The sequence below is a fragment of the Leptonychotes weddellii genome, chromosome 4 (assembly GCF_054177405.1).
Source record: "Leptonychotes weddellii isolate Sample4059 chromosome 4, ASM5417740v2, whole genome shotgun sequence".
Taxonomy (NCBI): Eukaryota; Metazoa; Chordata; class Mammalia; order Carnivora; family Phocidae; genus Leptonychotes; species Leptonychotes weddellii.
Genome location: NC_138372.1, coordinates 170,356,119 through 170,371,704, shown reverse-complemented (window position 1 = coordinate 170,371,704; position 15,586 = coordinate 170,356,119). Strand labels below are relative to the sequence as shown.

Sequence of the window (15,586 nt, the reverse complement as noted above, 5' to 3'; positions counted from 1 at the left end):
GAGTAGCTGCCGCCGCGACCCGGGCGCCGCCCTCCCACCCAGCCGCGGCCCAGAGTGGGCAGGGCCACGCGCCGAGCCCGCCCCCGCCCCTCCGCCAACCGCGGCACGGCGCGCGGCAACCGGCCCCGCCCCCACACGATCTCTGCGCTCATTGGCCGGAGGCGCGTCCCTCTCCCTCCCTCTCTCCACCCCGCCCACCGAGCCCCAGCAAGCGGCAGTGCGCAAACTCCGCCTCGCACTCGGCCCCGCCCCCAGCCGTCCAGAGACCGCCGCTCCCGACAGTTGGGCGCGAGCGCGGCCTCCGGGCTGGCCGCAATAAATGCGGCCGGTCACTGCGCAGGCGCGGGGCGTGCACTTCCCGCTTCCTCCGCGCGGGACCTGGCTCCGTCCATCTCTGTGCCTGTCCGCATCGGACGCTTACACCTCGTAGGTCCAGGCACGCAGACACCGCTCCACACCCCGAGGAACGCATCCGGGACGCGGGCTCGGCGCGCCATTGTGCACAAAGCCAGCCCCCTCGCAAACACACACCTGTTCAGGTACACACGCCAGGTGGGCCCAACCTGGACACACCGGGCACTATCGTACCTTATTATCTCTCACACAAGAACGCACCCAACAAACACCCAGAGACCCTGGGGCCGTCGACTCCTCCGAGAACAGACACGTTCAGTTGGCCAGCAGTGGGGACCAAGATGAGCAGGTGTCTGCATTCGGGAGCCTGGGCTCTGGAGAGAGGGGCAGGTAATAAGCAAACAATAAGACACGCGAAGCGCTGTGAAGTGGCGCCGCTGGGGGACGGAAGGAGGCAGGATCGGACTCAGAGGGAAGAAGCTGGGGGAGGAGCCGCGTTCTGGCACTTGCACCCGCACGGCCTCGGCCTCGGAGGCTGGAATCATCTGGGCATGTTTACAGGCCAAAAAGAAAAAAGAGTGGCGTAGCAGCTCAGGAGGTGAGAAGGGCGGTCTGAGAAGGAAGTGGTCAGCAGCACTACCTCCGGGCCTAGCAAGTGTCTTCATCTCGCCGCAGGCTGGGTCTGCAGAGAGCTGTGGGTGATGGTGTGAGGGTGCAACGTGCGGCCCCGGGGGGGGGGGCAGCTGAACAGTGCAGGGAGGGACATCCTTTCCCAAGAGAGGAGGGGTTCAGCCCTTTTCTGTTGCAGGGGTGGAGCCCAAAAGACGGACAGAAGGCTGACCATGGGGCGCTCTGCAGATGGGGCCTGGCCCCTCGGGAAGAGCCCCGACCACCCCCCAAACCCTCTCACGCGACATGTAGAAGTTGCTAGGGCGGGAGGCAGGCCTTTTCGAAGCTCCCATCTGGAGGATTCACTTTCCTGCCCAAGCCCTCCCTCCGGACATGGGCAGTGCCCAGCATGGCCCACTGGCTCTGCCCCCTCCCCAGCCTCAGCCAGACTTTACTCCCCAAGGGCACAAACTGCCCCAGCAAACATCACAGCTGTCATTTTGCTTTGTTACGTTACTGATGCCAATCTCCTGTCTGTAACTGTAAGCTCTAGGAGAGAAAGGCCCATGTCTGTGATTTGCTCCCAAGTGCTCAGCACCAAGCCCAGCACGTGATATCATGGGTGCTCAATGCATCTCATGGAATGGTTGGATGACCGAGAATGCAGTGAAGGAGGAGGGCACAAAAGACTTTGCAAAGGGAGGGTGGACAGAGCTGTTGACCGTTCGGGGTCCTGCCTGTCTCTGCACGATTCTTACTGGCTTCCAGTTGTGTTCTGGCACTGGTGGGAGCTGGGAAGGTGACAGCTGACATGGTTCCCAGGCTCCACAGCAGCAGCTGGGAGGCACGGACACCCCTGGCCAGAGCCACACAATTGTCCCCTTTGCTGCTCCAGTCCCCTGACACCTGAATAACAACCCCCAACACCTGAGATCTGGAGGTTTCTCTTCTCTAACCTGCACGTCAGCAATGAACAAAGTCTGTGCATATTTTCTATATCCCAGGCAATTTGACAAACAAGGGCAGTGGGTGAGCAAGGGAATATTAAACACAAGGATGTGAACGCCTACTATGGGATGGGTGTGTCAGGCATGGTTGGTGGACAGGAGGCAGGGACTAAGGGAGGTGGCCATCAGCAGCTCCTGTGACTCCTTAGAACAGTGCCTGCCACACAGCAGATGCTCAATAACGTTAGCTGCTACCCCGTGGCAACAATGCTCCCAGAAGGCTCTGGAGGCCAGAAGTGAGGGGCCATGCTGGCTTCCCTCGCCTAGAGCCCAGACTGGGGACCCTTGCTTGCCTTGGGGATGTGTCAAGTCTGAGGAGAGCTTTGGGTGCCAGGCCTCCTGCAGCGTCCCTTGGCCTGGACAGAAGCTTCTAGGCCACAGCAGAGGAGTCAGGTGGCTCCCGCCCCGTGCCCTTCTTCTGGCTCAGCCTCTATTGCAGCACACCTGGCTGCCACCTTGCTACCCTCGAAAAGGAGGAGGGGCTCAGCTGAAACAGTTCTAGCACATGTTGAGTTGCCTTTCCCCTTCTTTATATCCTTGGAATCCTTGCTTACCTTCCCTCGCTCACCCTCCCCACAAGCTTCTTTAAAGGTCTTTTGTGGCCAGTCACATAAGGCCTCACCCTGCCTTGGGGATTCTCACCCCACTAAGACTGGGCCCCATGAAGGACGGGGCTAGTTCCAGCAAGATGGTCTCAGAGAAGATAGGCCCTGGGGGACAGAACTCCCCTCTTTGAGGGCACAATGCAGGGGCAGCTCTAGAACCCCCCATTCTGGAATCTGCCCCTGCTTTCCCAGAGCCTGCCTTGACCCACACCAGTCCATGGCTGTGTTAGCTTCCCACCCCAAGCTCTCAGCCCTGGTCACTCCCTTGCCTCTGCCCCGGTCCCAGAAAGACTTCAGAAATTTGGGTGCAGCCTCAAGGGGCACAGGTCCCACCAGCCTCCTCCAGCCCTGTTGTCCTAACCCCACTGAGGCACCTCCCTGCTGTTCTGGCTCCTTCCTGGTCTAGTATTCTCCCAAGGACCTGGAAGTTGGCCACCCCTAGCTCCAGAACCCCTTGTGCGTATCAGGGCCAGGAAGGAAGGGGAAGGTCAGTATAGACCCCCAAGGATGCTGCTTCCCAGCCTCACTCAAGTTCAGCAATGTGCACAAAGGACATGGGGTCTGTCCACGTCCCCCCATTCAGGGGCTGTGGTCTGCACACAAGGGCCACCCTCCACCCCTACAGGTGGCTATCAAGATCATCTCCACTGCCGAGGCCCCTGTGTTCTCCCAAAAGTTCCTGCCTCGTGAGATATCGTCACTCAATGCTACCTACAAGCACCTGAATGTGGTAGGCAGAGACCCTGAAACAGCCCATGCCCATCCTGCCCATGCCCTGCTGCACAGGACCACCCCCTTTCCCACCAGGGACCCTTATGCTTGGGGCCCAGCCCCATCCCGAGACCCTGAGCCGATGCACTGGACAGCCCCTCCCTGGGTGATAGCAGCGGGGTCCGGCAGGTGCAGCTCTATGAGACCTACCAGAATAGCCGGCGCTCCTACTTGGTGCTAGAGCTGGCAGCCCGCGGTGACCTCCTGGAACACATCAACGTGGTGTCGGACCGCTGCTGCCACCCGGGGCTGGGAGAGGAGGCGGCCCGCAGGCTCTTCTGGCAGCTGGTCAGTGCCGTGGCCCACTGCCACAGCTCGGGCATCGTGCACCGGTGAGGGGGCTGCCCCGCCTGCCCCCACCTGCCGCAAGAGGCCCACCTGAGCCCGGGACCAGCACCACTTCCCTTTCCCATGCAGGGATCTAAAGTGTGAGAACATCCTGCTGGACGACCAAGGCCTCCGAAAGCTGACCGCTGAGCCTGTGGCCCAGCCCCACCCCCTTCCCTGGACTCCCTGACTCATGACCTCAGCCTTCAACTTCTTCATGAGGCCCACCCATTTTCAACTGCTGTCCCAGCCAGGACCCCAGCCTCCACCCTCGCCTGCTTCAGACTTTCTTCTATTGCATTGAAGACCCATTTATTCATTTGAGAGAGAGAGGAGGGGCAGAGGGAGAGGGAGAATCCTGAAGCAGGCTCCCTGCTGAGCGCGGAGCCAGACGCAGAGGTGGGGCTCCATCCCAGGGCCCTGAGATCCTGACCTGAGCCAAAACCAAGAGTGGGCCACTCAGCTGAGCCACCAGGCGCCCTGCCTGCTTCAGAATTTTGACCCCCACCTGGCTTGACCTTTAACCCTCCCAGGAGGCCCGGCCCACGCTTGCCTACACTTGTGCTTGCAGACATCTACACACTCCACATCTGCCCCACAGCCATCCGTCCTGAGCCCACTGTCCCTTCCCCTCCTGCTCCTCCCATGGTCTACTGCTTGCCCGTGCCCCCCTGTGCGCCCCTGGCAGACTTTGGCCTCGCCAACCGGTCGGGCCTCAAGAACTCGCTGCTGAGCACCTTCTGCGGCTCTGTGGCCTACACAGCTCCCGAGATCCTCATGAGCAAGGAGTACAATGGGGAGCAGGCCGACCTGTGGAGCCTGAGTGGTACCCACAGGCTCCCCAGCATAGGACCCATGGGGGGGCAAGAGAGGAGGCATGCCCTGAGGAGCCTGTGTCCCCAGGGCATCGTCCTTCATGCCGTGGTGACTGGGGAGCTGCCCTTGAAGGGGCACCAGGCCCACCACATGCTGCACCTGATGCGCCACGGCCCACCTTCAGGCCAGGCACGTACCCAGGTGAGGGAGAACAGCCTGTGTCCCTCCCAAATCCCAGCATGAGCGACCTGGGTCCAGGGGCGCCTGGGGGCTCAGTCGGTTGAGCGTCTGCCTTCGGCTCAGGTCATGACCCCGGGGTCCTGGCATGGAGCCTTGAGTCAGGCTCCTGGCTCAGCGGGGAGCCTGCGTCTCCCTCTCCCTCTGCCTGTGCTCTCTCTCTCTCTCTCAAATAAATAAGATCTTAAAAAGAGAGAGACCTGGGTCCAGAGAAGGGTCATCCTGCGGTGAGGGGAGTGGCAGTGGCACGGGAGGCTGACCTGGCACCCCACTCCCAATAAAGGCTGGTAAACGGACTGTAGCAAAGAGGAGAGAGGGCAGCGGGGCCGGGGAGGTCCAGACTCAGACTCCTTGTCTGGAAAGGCAGTGGTCCCGGTGAGCTCGGAGCTCCGCACTGGCACAGGGCAAGCCACCTTCCCTCTCTGTGCCTCAATCTCATGACTGGTGAAGCATGGACTCCCTCCAGGCGTTTGGGCGACTGAATGGGATTCCTCCCCCAAACTGCCAGCATCGTTGACAGGGATGGGCACGCGCAAGAGGGTAGGCAGTGGGAAGCCACAGCTGTGAGCCCTTGCCCACAGAGTGCCAGGACCTGATCTGGGGCCTGCTACAGCTACGCCCGCGTGCACGCCTGGACCTGCAGCAGGTGGCCGCCCACTGCTGGATGCTGCCCGCCGCGCAGGCCCTCTTCTGCACCATGCTCAGCTTGGCGCCAGGTAGGGTGGGGTCCCAGGGGGGTGGGCAGGTGGTTGGCCCCTCAGTGCCCCTCCTGATCCCCACGGCTGTCGGCTGCAGAGAAGCCAGCTAAGTCCCAGCTGCCCACAACCCTTGACCACACGGAGCGCGGCAGAGACTCAGAGCCTCCGAGGCAGCTCCTGCAGCTGCGGCGCCCCCAGCAGGGGGGCACTCACTGCGAGAGTGCTTCTGGCCCGGTGCCTGAGCCCCCAGAGGCAGTCCCAAGAAGAGGTGCAGGATCTGCCCAGCTGGGGCTCCGGAACCTGGCGGCAGCCAGCCTAGGGGTGGGCACCTCCAGGCAGCCACTGTGACTGAGCTCCACGTTTGCCACCAGGACCACGCCTGGGCACTACCTGGTCAACTGAGGAGGAGTAGGCCCAGGTGAGGCCAGATAAAACATTTATTTTATGGAGGGGATGCTGCTGTCTCAGCACAGGCCAGGGCAGCCAGCCACGGGGAACCCACTAGCACTCCCCATCCAGGGAGAACGCGAGCCCACGCGCCTCCATGCCAGAGCTTTACTCGGGAGGAGGCAAACACAGAGGGTACCACAGAGACAGGAGATACCTCGTTTCCATGAGGCACCCAGCCTTGGTGGAACTGGAGTGGACCTCCGGCTTTGGAGGCAGTGACAGGACTGAGGACGTGTGGAGTGAGGGTGCTGGGAAGTCAGGGCGTCAGGCTGCACTCCAGTGCCAGAGTGCAAGGGAGTCCTATGCCAAAGATGGCACCAGGAAGGGAGCACAGTGCGGGGAGGGCCACGCGGACAGCCTACCAGGCTTGGCTTGGCAGCTGCAGAACAGAGGACCCACACAAGGGGCTGGGGGAGAACAAGTTTCTTGGGCCCAAAGGGGGCGCCACGGGGGCAGAGGGTGGTAAGGGAAAAGGTCTGGCAAAGAGCAAGGCTGCAGGCCCATCAGGAAGACTCTCCATGTGTGAGGCAAGGGGCTCTGAAACTCAAGGAAACTGACCAAGGATAGAGCCTAGTTAGTGGGGACAGCGAGCGCATCACATCAGTCCTGGGCTGGAGAAACTAGCAAGGGACTGAGCAGGACGGGGGAGGGGATGAAGAGAGACAGTACCCAGCAAGCGCTCCAAGGACAAACCAGGGGGGCGCAGCTCTAGGAGATCCCAGGACAGGCTGAGGCTGGTGAAAGTCACGAGAGGTCAGTCCTTTGAGCCTGGATCTCTGGCAGGGCAAGCCGAGGACCCCAGGATTGAAGACTCAGGTTGGACTGGCAGCAAAGGGCACTGCTTGCACCTGGATGCCCACCGATGCCCAGACCTCTGTAGTGCCCTTGGGGGCTGCTCAGGCTTGTACGGCTTATCTGTCCAGCCCCATCGGCCACTTTCCTGGAGGTACGTACCTGAGAGTCACAGGGCGTGACTAGCTCTGGCTGATCAGTGCTGGTCTGAGCAAGCTGAGTTGCTCGAGGGCACGAGGAGGTACCCCGACCCTCGCAGCTTTATTGGGCATTCGCCCTAGACACCTCACCCTGAGCGTAAGCGTAGCTCTGCTTTTCAGCAGGGAACAACCTCTGAGCAAGGAGACCCAGAGGCCTGCGGGTGGCTGCAGGAAGGCCTGGAATGAAGGGCTGGCAAAGGTGGGCCTGGAGCCGGTGGTGGGTTGCAAGGGCCTCAGGTGGGTGTAGCCCCCTCTGCTTGTGGTTCTGGGGCCAGCTCCTGTGGCTGCACCTGGGTGTGCTGCTCCAGCTCCTGGTGGTCCAGCTGCTGCAGCTGTCTCTCCACATCCTCGGGCACCTGTACCTCCAGCAGGTTTTCCATGCCCGGCTCTGGCTCATCCCCAATGAGCACCTGCCAGCACGGGAGGCAGGTGAGCATCTGGCTGGCACACCACGGACATCCACCCCCCCTTCCCCACAAGCCTCGCACCCACCTGAATGAGTTTCTCACAAGTCACCTGCACGTCGGGCTCTGGCTCCCAGCTGTGTAGCTCACGCAGGATCAGGTAGGCTCCCTGGTTTCTCACCTGCTGCCGACCAGACGCTGTGGCTGTTAGCTGGAAGACGGCAAAGGTCACACAGGTATCAGTGCACTCACGTATGTGTGGGCATGTTGCGAGGTGGCGTTAGCATAGCAGGACCCCTGCTCACCAGCATGATGGCCTCGAGGAGCATCTTGCGGATGTCAGCATCAGGCTCTCGCTGCTTGTCTGGCGGCAGATACTGCAGGTCGGCAGGCAGCCCTAGAGGTGTATGTGGGGTTACTGCGTGCCAGCACCGGGTAGCTAGGCCAGACCCTGCCTTGGTAAGCCCCGTCTGTGCTCAGCATCTCCCTGCTGGAAGGTTTCAGAGGGAGTCCTGATGGGCGCATCTGCCCGCCCCCCCAGTGGCCTTTCCCTCCCCCCGCCAACCCTGAGGCTCCACCCAAGCCACTCACGCTCCATCTCCTCCTCAGAGAAGTCCTCAGGCCCAGCCAGGGGCAGCAGCAAGAAAGGGAGAATGTCCACCTGGGGCCCAAGCAACCACTCGTGGTGTCCTGAGGGGAAAACAGAAATGGGAGCCAGCCTAGAGGGGGGCCCCCCGAAGTGGTCTCTTTGCCCCAGCCCGCCCAACCGCAACACCCTCACCCCCATCACCACTCACGATGCTCGAAGCAGCAGTTTCGGAGAGTCCCCACCACCCCGCCCCTGCGCACCGAGGAGTCTGAGAACTGGGTAAGGGGCAGCAGCCGCTGGACCACGCACCTGGAGGGAGGGACCACTCAGTGCCATCCCTGTTCACTTGCAACCCCTCCCCGCGGGCGCCCCGGGCGTCACCTCTCGCGGTCCAGCAGGAAGGCCCGCGCCGCGGGACGCTGGCTGAGGTTGGAGAGCACTGGCCCCAGGTAATGCAGGGGCGCCCGGGCGTTGTAGTCGGGCGTGCACAGCGCGCGCACCAGCCGCTCCAGGCCCGACTCCCCCGGCTCCTCGGCTTCCAGCGCTGCCATCAGCGCGGCACACGGCGCCGGCTCGCGGCTGAGATTGGCCAGCGCGGCGGCCGCCTCCTCGGCCCAGGGCCACGCTGGGTCCAACGCGCGGCCCAGCAGGCGGGCAGGCAGCGCGGGCTCGGCCTCCAGCAGCCGCTCGTGCAGGCCGGGCTCGGCAGCCAGGTTGACGAGCGCACGAGCGGCGTCGCGGGCCGGGGCCGGGGCCGCGGCCGCAGCCAGCTCGACCAGGGCCCGCAGCAGCGCCTCCTGGCCGGCCAGCAGCGCCCGACCGGGCCCAGAGCCGGTCAGCGCCAGCACGTGCCGCACCGCCTCCGCCTGCAGGTCAGCCCGCGCCCCGGGCGCCAGGAAGGGCAGCAGCTTCGCCACCTCCGCCTCCACGCCGGCCTCCGGCATCGGCAACCCTGCGGGAGCTAGCCCATCAGCCGGCGCGCCCATGCCAGTCCGGGCCTCCCCCATGCCTGCAGGTGCCTCCCGATCACCCACGCCGCCACCGGGCTCGAGAACCCGCCCATCAAGGGAGCGGAAGCCGCAGCCACCAATCAGAGGCTGCCGACTCTGCGCGCGGGGCGGGGTCGGCGTGCGGAGGCGGGGCCACGCCGAGGCCCGGGGCATTGTGGTCTGGGTGCCCCGCTCCCCGCCCCCGGCCGCGTTGGTGGGGGGGGCCGGGGGCTGGAGGGAGGAGGTGCGCGAACCGAAGCCGGGAATCCCGGCTGTGACACCGGTCCCCGGGCCCGGCCAGCCACTGGTGGCTGACTGACGGCACCGGCCCCATTGCGTCGTGGGTGGGGCAGAGATCTGTCGCTGGAAGAGTCACACGATCAGTTACTTTAATTGACTTTCTAATATTAGACCAGCCTGTGTTTCCGGCATAATCTCCGTTTGGTCATGATAATACTTAACGTTTTTATATGTTGTATTGAGTTTGCTAAAATTTTGTTTAGAATTTTTACGTCCTGGTCTGTAGTTTTCATATAAAGCCCTGGTTTTCTTATCAGAGTAGTACTGGCCTCTGGAGGATTGGGGGAATGTTCCCTCTTCTTCAGTTCTCTGGAAGAGTTTGTGAAACTAGTATTTCTTCTGTAAGTGGTTGGTAGCAATACCCAGTGAAGCCATCTGCGCCTGAAACTTCCTTCTAGAAAGATTTTGCGACCACTAACCCTTTAATAGACACATAGCTATTCAGGTTGCCACTTTCCTCTTGAGTGACTTCTGGTAGTTTGTGTTTCTCAAGGAATTAGTTCAGATGAAATTGGTTTAGATGGAAATCTAAAGTGTCAAATTCATTGGCATCAAGTTGTTCATAATCTTCCCTTATCCTTTTAAGGGAAGTGGTAGTGTCACTTCTCATCCCTGATGCTGTCCGTTTTTGACTTGTCCGTCTTGCCAGAGATTTGTCCATGTTATTGACCTTACTAAAGAATCATGTGGGATTCATATATTTTTTCTATTTTCTTTTTAGATTTAGTGAATGTCCACATTGACCTTACTATTTCCTTTCTTCTGCTTATTCCGGGTTTAATGTGCTGTTCTTTTTCTAGTTTCTTTAAGGTAAAGGCTGATTGATTTGAGACATTTTCTAATACAAGATTTTGCCCTCATCTATTCCTTGCCTCACGGATTATGTTATGTACTTCTGCATAGGTTAATAGCCCCTTAGTAGATTGATATTATTTTTATTTCACTCTAAGGGCTAGAACAAAGCCTGTAGGGACAGTGATGCCCGGGAGAGCCACTGAGGGGGAATAGCATGCCCCTGAAGGCAGCGGGTAATCAGGTCCTAGAGCCGGGATTTGCCCCCAGGTGAGACCTACAGGCACCTCATAGCCTCAGTCCCAACCTAACCTTGTGTGGAAAGCCACTTGCCTGAAATTGAGGAAGAGGGTAGACAAGTCCAAGGAAATGCCCACCTCTCCAAGGAAACCACATGCTCTGACACACAGATCCTGCCCATAAGAGTTGAAAATTTCTCAAGAAATGGAGTCGGAATATTATGGATAATGTAGGTAATTGATGCCCTCTGGTGCATCCGGTGGGTACGTCTGACTGAGACAAAAGTGTGCACCTTCAGAGCCCACTGGTGTCCAGAGGCGAACCAGCAAGCACTTGCTTTGACGGATTCAAGGAAGCGTTTACAGTAATCACCAGGTATGGAGCCTTAAATATTCCCAAGATAAATTAAAAGATACAAAGTTACTGGAAGTAATTTCAAAGTTCAAGTTACAAGAATTGTACAAAGAACTTCCACTACCTTTGACTCAGACACCTCAGTCAAATTCCTAAGTTACCCCACTTTTCCCAATACTGACCTTTTAGCAGAGGGTGCTGTCACGAGTACTTTCAGTCTCCTTCAACTGGTAGCTACTCTTCAGTCTTTGACTTTCATGCCCTTGACACTTGCAGAATACCAACCAGCTCTTTTGTAGCATGTTGCTCAGTTTTTGTCTGGTTGCCTCATGATTAGATTCAGGTTATATATTTCTGGCAGGAAGGGGGCGCCTAGGTGGCTTAGTCGATTACGTATCTGCCTTCAACTCAGGTCATGATCTCAGGGTCCTGGGATGCAGTCCCGCACTGGGCTCCCTGCTTAGTGGGAGGTCTGCTTCTCCCTCTCCCTCTGCCCCTCCCTCTGCTCGTGCCCTCTCTTAAATAAATGAAGGAAGGAAGGAAGGAAGGAAGGAATACTATGGAGGTGAGGCTGAGCTCTTTTTGTTGAGTCCCATCAGTTTGCCCCCACAGTGGAGATGTTTATTTTGATTACTTAATTAAGGTGAATTGCCCAGGATTTTCACTGTTAGGTTACTCTTTTTCTCTTTGTATTTAGTAAATGTTTTATGGGGAAATACTTTGAGACCATGTAAATAGTCCATTCCTCATCCACCTTTCACTCATTAGTTTTTGCATGTAGTTTTTAATTATTGTAGGGGAGAAAGCTTTCTCTTTACCTATTTTTGTTCATTTATTTGTTTATCTCAATGAAGACTCATGGAGTCTTATTTATTAGTGTTTTTAAAGTTAATTTATTGAAGTAATCTCCACACCCAGTGTGGAGCTCAAACTCATGACCCCGAGATCAAGAGTCACTCGCACATCCAATCCAGCCAGGTGCCCCTCATGGAGTCTTACTTTATTCAAAGAAATAAAACACTTTACTCTCATTATTGTGATCCAAAATTTGGCCATTGGAAGGACCTTCAAGGATGGTCCTGTGTATTATTTATTTTATTTTTTTAAGATTTTACTTATTTGAGAGAGGGAGAAGAGTGCAACTCGGAGAAAGGGTCAGGGAGGAGGGGAGAAAGAGGAGAGGGAGAGAGAATCTGAAACAGACTCCATGCTGAGCATGGAGCCTGATGGCAGGGCTCAGTCAAACCACTGAGAGATCATGACCCCAACAGAAACTAAGAGTTGGGTGCTCAACCGACTGAGCCACCCAGGCGCCCCTCCTGTGGTATTATTTAAAATAGCTTTATTGAGGTGTGCCTGGGTGGCTCAGTTGGTTAAGCATCTGCCTTCGGCTCGGGTCATGATCCCGGGGTCCTGGGATCCAGTCCTGCATCAGGCTCCCTGCTCAGCGGGGAGCCTGCTTCTCCCTCTGCCTGCCGCTCCCCCTGCTTGTGCTCTTGCACGCTCTCTCTTTCTGTCAAATAAATAAAATCTTAAAAGAAATAACTTCAGGGGCGCCTGCGTGGCTCAGTCGTTAAGCGTCTGCCTTCGTCTCAGGTCATGATCCCAGGGTCCTGGGATCGAGCCCCACATCGGGCTCCCTGCTCAGCGGGAAGCCTGCTTCTCCCTCTCCCACTCCCCCTGCTTGAATTCCCTCTCTCACTGTGTCTCTCTCTCTGTCAAATTAATAAAAAAAAATAATAACTCTATTGAGATGTAACCCATATACCATCCAAATCATCCATTTAAATTCAATGTTTTTTGGTATATTACATGATTAATTTTGTAAACGGTAGTAAAATGTATATAACAAAATTGGCCATTTAAACCATTTTTTTAAGTATGCTTTACGCCCAAGATGGGACTTGAACTCATGACCCCAAGATCAAGAGTCGTATGCTTCACCAACTGAGCCAGCCAAGGCGCCTAAACCATTTTTAAGTGTACAATTAGTAGCATTCATTACACTCACAATGCTGTGCAATCATCGCGACCATGTACTTCCAAATTGTTTTCACCACCCAACAGAAACTGTAAACTTCAAGCATGCATTTCTCCCTCTCTCCTCCCTCCAATGACCTCTAATCTACTTTCTAAATAGATTTCTCTCTTCTAGGAACCTCAACGGTACCCCTTGTGTAGCTGCGACGACGTCAAAACCAAGGAGTCTGTGTGGTTTATGCCACTTTACCACCTGTGGAGACCCATGGAACCAATGCGGCTGTCAAAATAGGGAGCGGTGTCATCGCCACGAAGACCTCCTTGTGCCGTGCGAGCTCCCAGCCTTGCCCCGGGGAAGCACAAACCTGTTTTTCCTCTGTAACTCTGTCACTTCTCGAGTGTGACGGAAATGGAATCACACCGCAGATACCCCTGGAGGTCGTCACGCGTGTCACACGTTTCATTTTTATGGCCACGGAGTACCCCGTGGTGTGCACCTGCCAGTGGGGTGGCCGTTTGCCTGTTGAAGGACCTTTGTGTCATTTCCAGGCTGAGGCTATTACAAATAAAGCTGCTGTAAAACACTGGTGTCCGGGTTTTTGTACGGACACGGATCTTCATTCCTCTGGGGTAAATGCTGAGTTGTAGGTATGGCTGCTGGATTGTAGGTCCTGGTATGTTCAGTTTTTGAGAAACTGCTGAATGGTTTTCCAGAGTGTGCGGACCATTTTGTGTTCCCACAAGCAAGTATGGAGATCCAGTTGCTCCGAATATTCACCAGCATTTGGTGATGTCAACTCTTTTTATTTTAGGTATTAATTTGCGTTTCTCTAATGGCTAGTGATGTGGAGCATCTCCTCTTTGGTGAAATGTCTGCTTCTTTTGTCCATTTTCTAGTGGGATTGTTTGGTTTCTACCATTAATTTTGAAAGCTGTTTTGTTGTTTTTTTTTTCATTCTAGCTGGATGTTCTTTGTGGACAGGCCATTTGCAGGCATTTTCTCCTGGTCATGGCTTGTCTTTCCATCCTAACAGGGCCTTTCACAGAGCAGAAGGTTTAAAATTTGATAAAGTCCAACTTTCTGATTTCTTTCATATATGGCGTTTTGAGCATCATGTCTGAGAATACTTCATCAGTTGCTCGTCCAGAAGATCTTTTATATTTCCTTCTCAATTTTTCCTAGTTTTACATTTAAATATACAATTCACTTTGAGGTTTGTCCCTAATTTTATGGTCTCTTTTGCCATAAATTTTTAAGATTTTATTTATTTGAGAGAGAGAGAGAGAGGGAAAGCATGAGCAGGGGGGAGGGGCAAAGGGAGAGGGAGAAGCAGGCTCCCCGCTGAGCAGGAAGCCCAATGCGGGACTCAATCCAAGGACCCTGGGACCATGACCCAAGTGGAAGGCAGACGCCTAACCGACGAGGCCACCTAGGCGCCCTTTGCCATAAATTTTTTTTTTTAATCTGCAAATATGTCTATCTTTTCCTTCTGAGTATTCTGAGTGAATATTTTTCTAAATTACCTTTTGATATATTTATAGTTTTAGTTTCTACATTGCAATCTTCAAATCATCTGAACATTACTTTTGTAAATGATGTGAGAAAGGGGTCTAGGGACCCTGGGTGGCTCAGTTGGTTAAGCGTATGCTTTCAGCTTGGAGGGGAGCCTGCTTCTTCTGCCTCTGCCCCTCCCCTTGCTTGTGCTCTCTCTTCTCTCTGACAAATAAAATCTTTAAAAAAAAAAAAAAGGGGGTGTCTGGCTTTGTTTTCTTTTTTTTTTTTCAAAGATTTTATTTATTTATTTGAGAGAGAGAATGAGAGAAAGCACATGAGAGGGGGGAGGGTCAGAGGGAGAAGCAGACTCCCTGCTGAGCAGGGAGCCTGATGCGGGACTCGATCCGGGGACTCGAGGATCATGACCTGAGCCGAAGGCAGTCGCCCAACCAACTGAGCCACCCAGGCGCCCTGGCTTTGTTTTCTATCTACATAATCTGTACTAGGCATTATTCCTAAGTGTGTTAGATGTAAAGTTCATTTAATTCTGACAGCAGTCCTGCACAGCCTCTGAGCATCATCATCCCCACTTCATACATGGGAAACCAAGGCTCAGAGAACTGGGTAACTCATTAAGGCCATTCGGTTAGGAAGTGAAGGGAATACATGTATTTGTGATTTTGATTTCTTCTACAGTGAAAATTCCATTCCAGTTTTTTGTACATTTTTTTCTGTTGGGTTGTGTGATTTTTTTTATTGTTATTGATTCGTTGAGGTTCTTTATGTATTTTTTTAAAGACTTTATTTTTATTTATTTGACAGAGAGAGACACAGCGAGAGAGGGAACACAAGCAGAGGGAGTGAGAGAGGGAGAAGCAGGCTTCCCGCCGAGCAGGGAGCCCGATGTGGGACTCAATCCCAGGACCCTGGGATCATGACCTGAGCTGAAGGCAGACGCTTAACGACTGAGCCACCCAGGCGCCCTCTTTATGTATTTTGGAGATGAGTTGTTTATAGTTACATGTATTACAGATATCTCCTCCCACTCTGGCCTTTTTATTCTCTGAATGGTATAGATGAATAGATTTCTTAATTTTAAGATAATTATATATTAATATTAACATATAGTTTCCCTTTATAATTAGTGGGTTTTTAAAACTTGTTTAAATTTGCCCCACTTTCTCATGTTGATATTTTTTAAATATATTTTTATCTATTTTTAATTTACTTTTATTTAAGTAAACTCTATGCCCAACATGGGGCTTGAACTCACGACCTTGAGATCAAGATTCACACACTCCACCGACTTAGACAGCTAGGTGCCCCTCTGATGTTGGTAATTTTAAAAGAATTTATTGCTTTTATAATTTAAAGGAAACACCTGTAGAAGCAGACTACTATCGGTCCCACAGTCCTTGTTTTAGCAGGCACGGATCCTTTTATACAAATGTCATGTCTTTGGTTCTCCAGACCTGGCAATTCTTGCCCTACTTGGCCTAGGAAATGGCCACCCTCTCCACAGCCCCTCAACAAGAGCCCCGGCACAGGGGTTGTGGGGACGGTATGGGAGACAAATT

The 15,586-nt window shown here is 55.0% G+C and overlaps 2 protein-coding genes across 4 annotated transcripts; one reads left to right on the top strand and one right to left on the bottom strand.

Moving 5' to 3' along the window:
- Positions 1-311: 311 nt before the first annotated feature.
- Positions 312-13,098, top strand: LOC115936607 (testis-specific serine/threonine-protein kinase 5-like). Of its 3 annotated transcripts, none has more exons than XR_014144490.1 (3): positions 312-744; positions 3,201-5,442; positions 5,796-5,843. XR_014144490.1 is itself a non-coding variant. In XM_081816703.1 (3 exons), exons 2-3 carry the CDS (start codon positions 4,319-4,321, stop codon positions 5,320-5,322), a joined length of 387 nt encoding a protein of 128 aa, XP_081672829.1. In that variant the 5' UTR covers positions 319-744; positions 3,201-4,318; the 3' UTR covers positions 5,323-5,759. The 3 variants fall into 3 exon arrangements, 1 of the variants encoding a protein (XP_081672829.1); XM_081816703.1 differs by lacking the exon at positions 5,796-5,843 and having other exon boundaries at positions 319-744; positions 3,201-4,690; positions 5,308-5,759; XR_014144491.1 differs by adding an exon at positions 12,690-13,098 and having other exon boundaries at positions 322-744; positions 3,201-8,138.
- HGH1 (HGH1 cochaperone) lies at positions 5,844-8,991 on the bottom strand. The gene is made up of 6 exons (XM_006746317.3): positions 8,241-8,991; positions 8,068-8,168; positions 7,862-7,960; positions 7,576-7,667; positions 7,359-7,481; positions 5,844-7,276 (listed from the first exon to the last, which is right to left on the bottom strand). The coding sequence occupies exons 1-6, from the start codon at positions 8,864-8,866 to the stop codon at positions 7,100-7,102; spliced, it is 1,218 nt and encodes a 405-aa protein (XP_006746380.3). The 5' UTR covers positions 8,867-8,991; the 3' UTR covers positions 5,844-7,099.
- Positions 13,099-15,586: the final 2,488 nt, after the last annotated feature.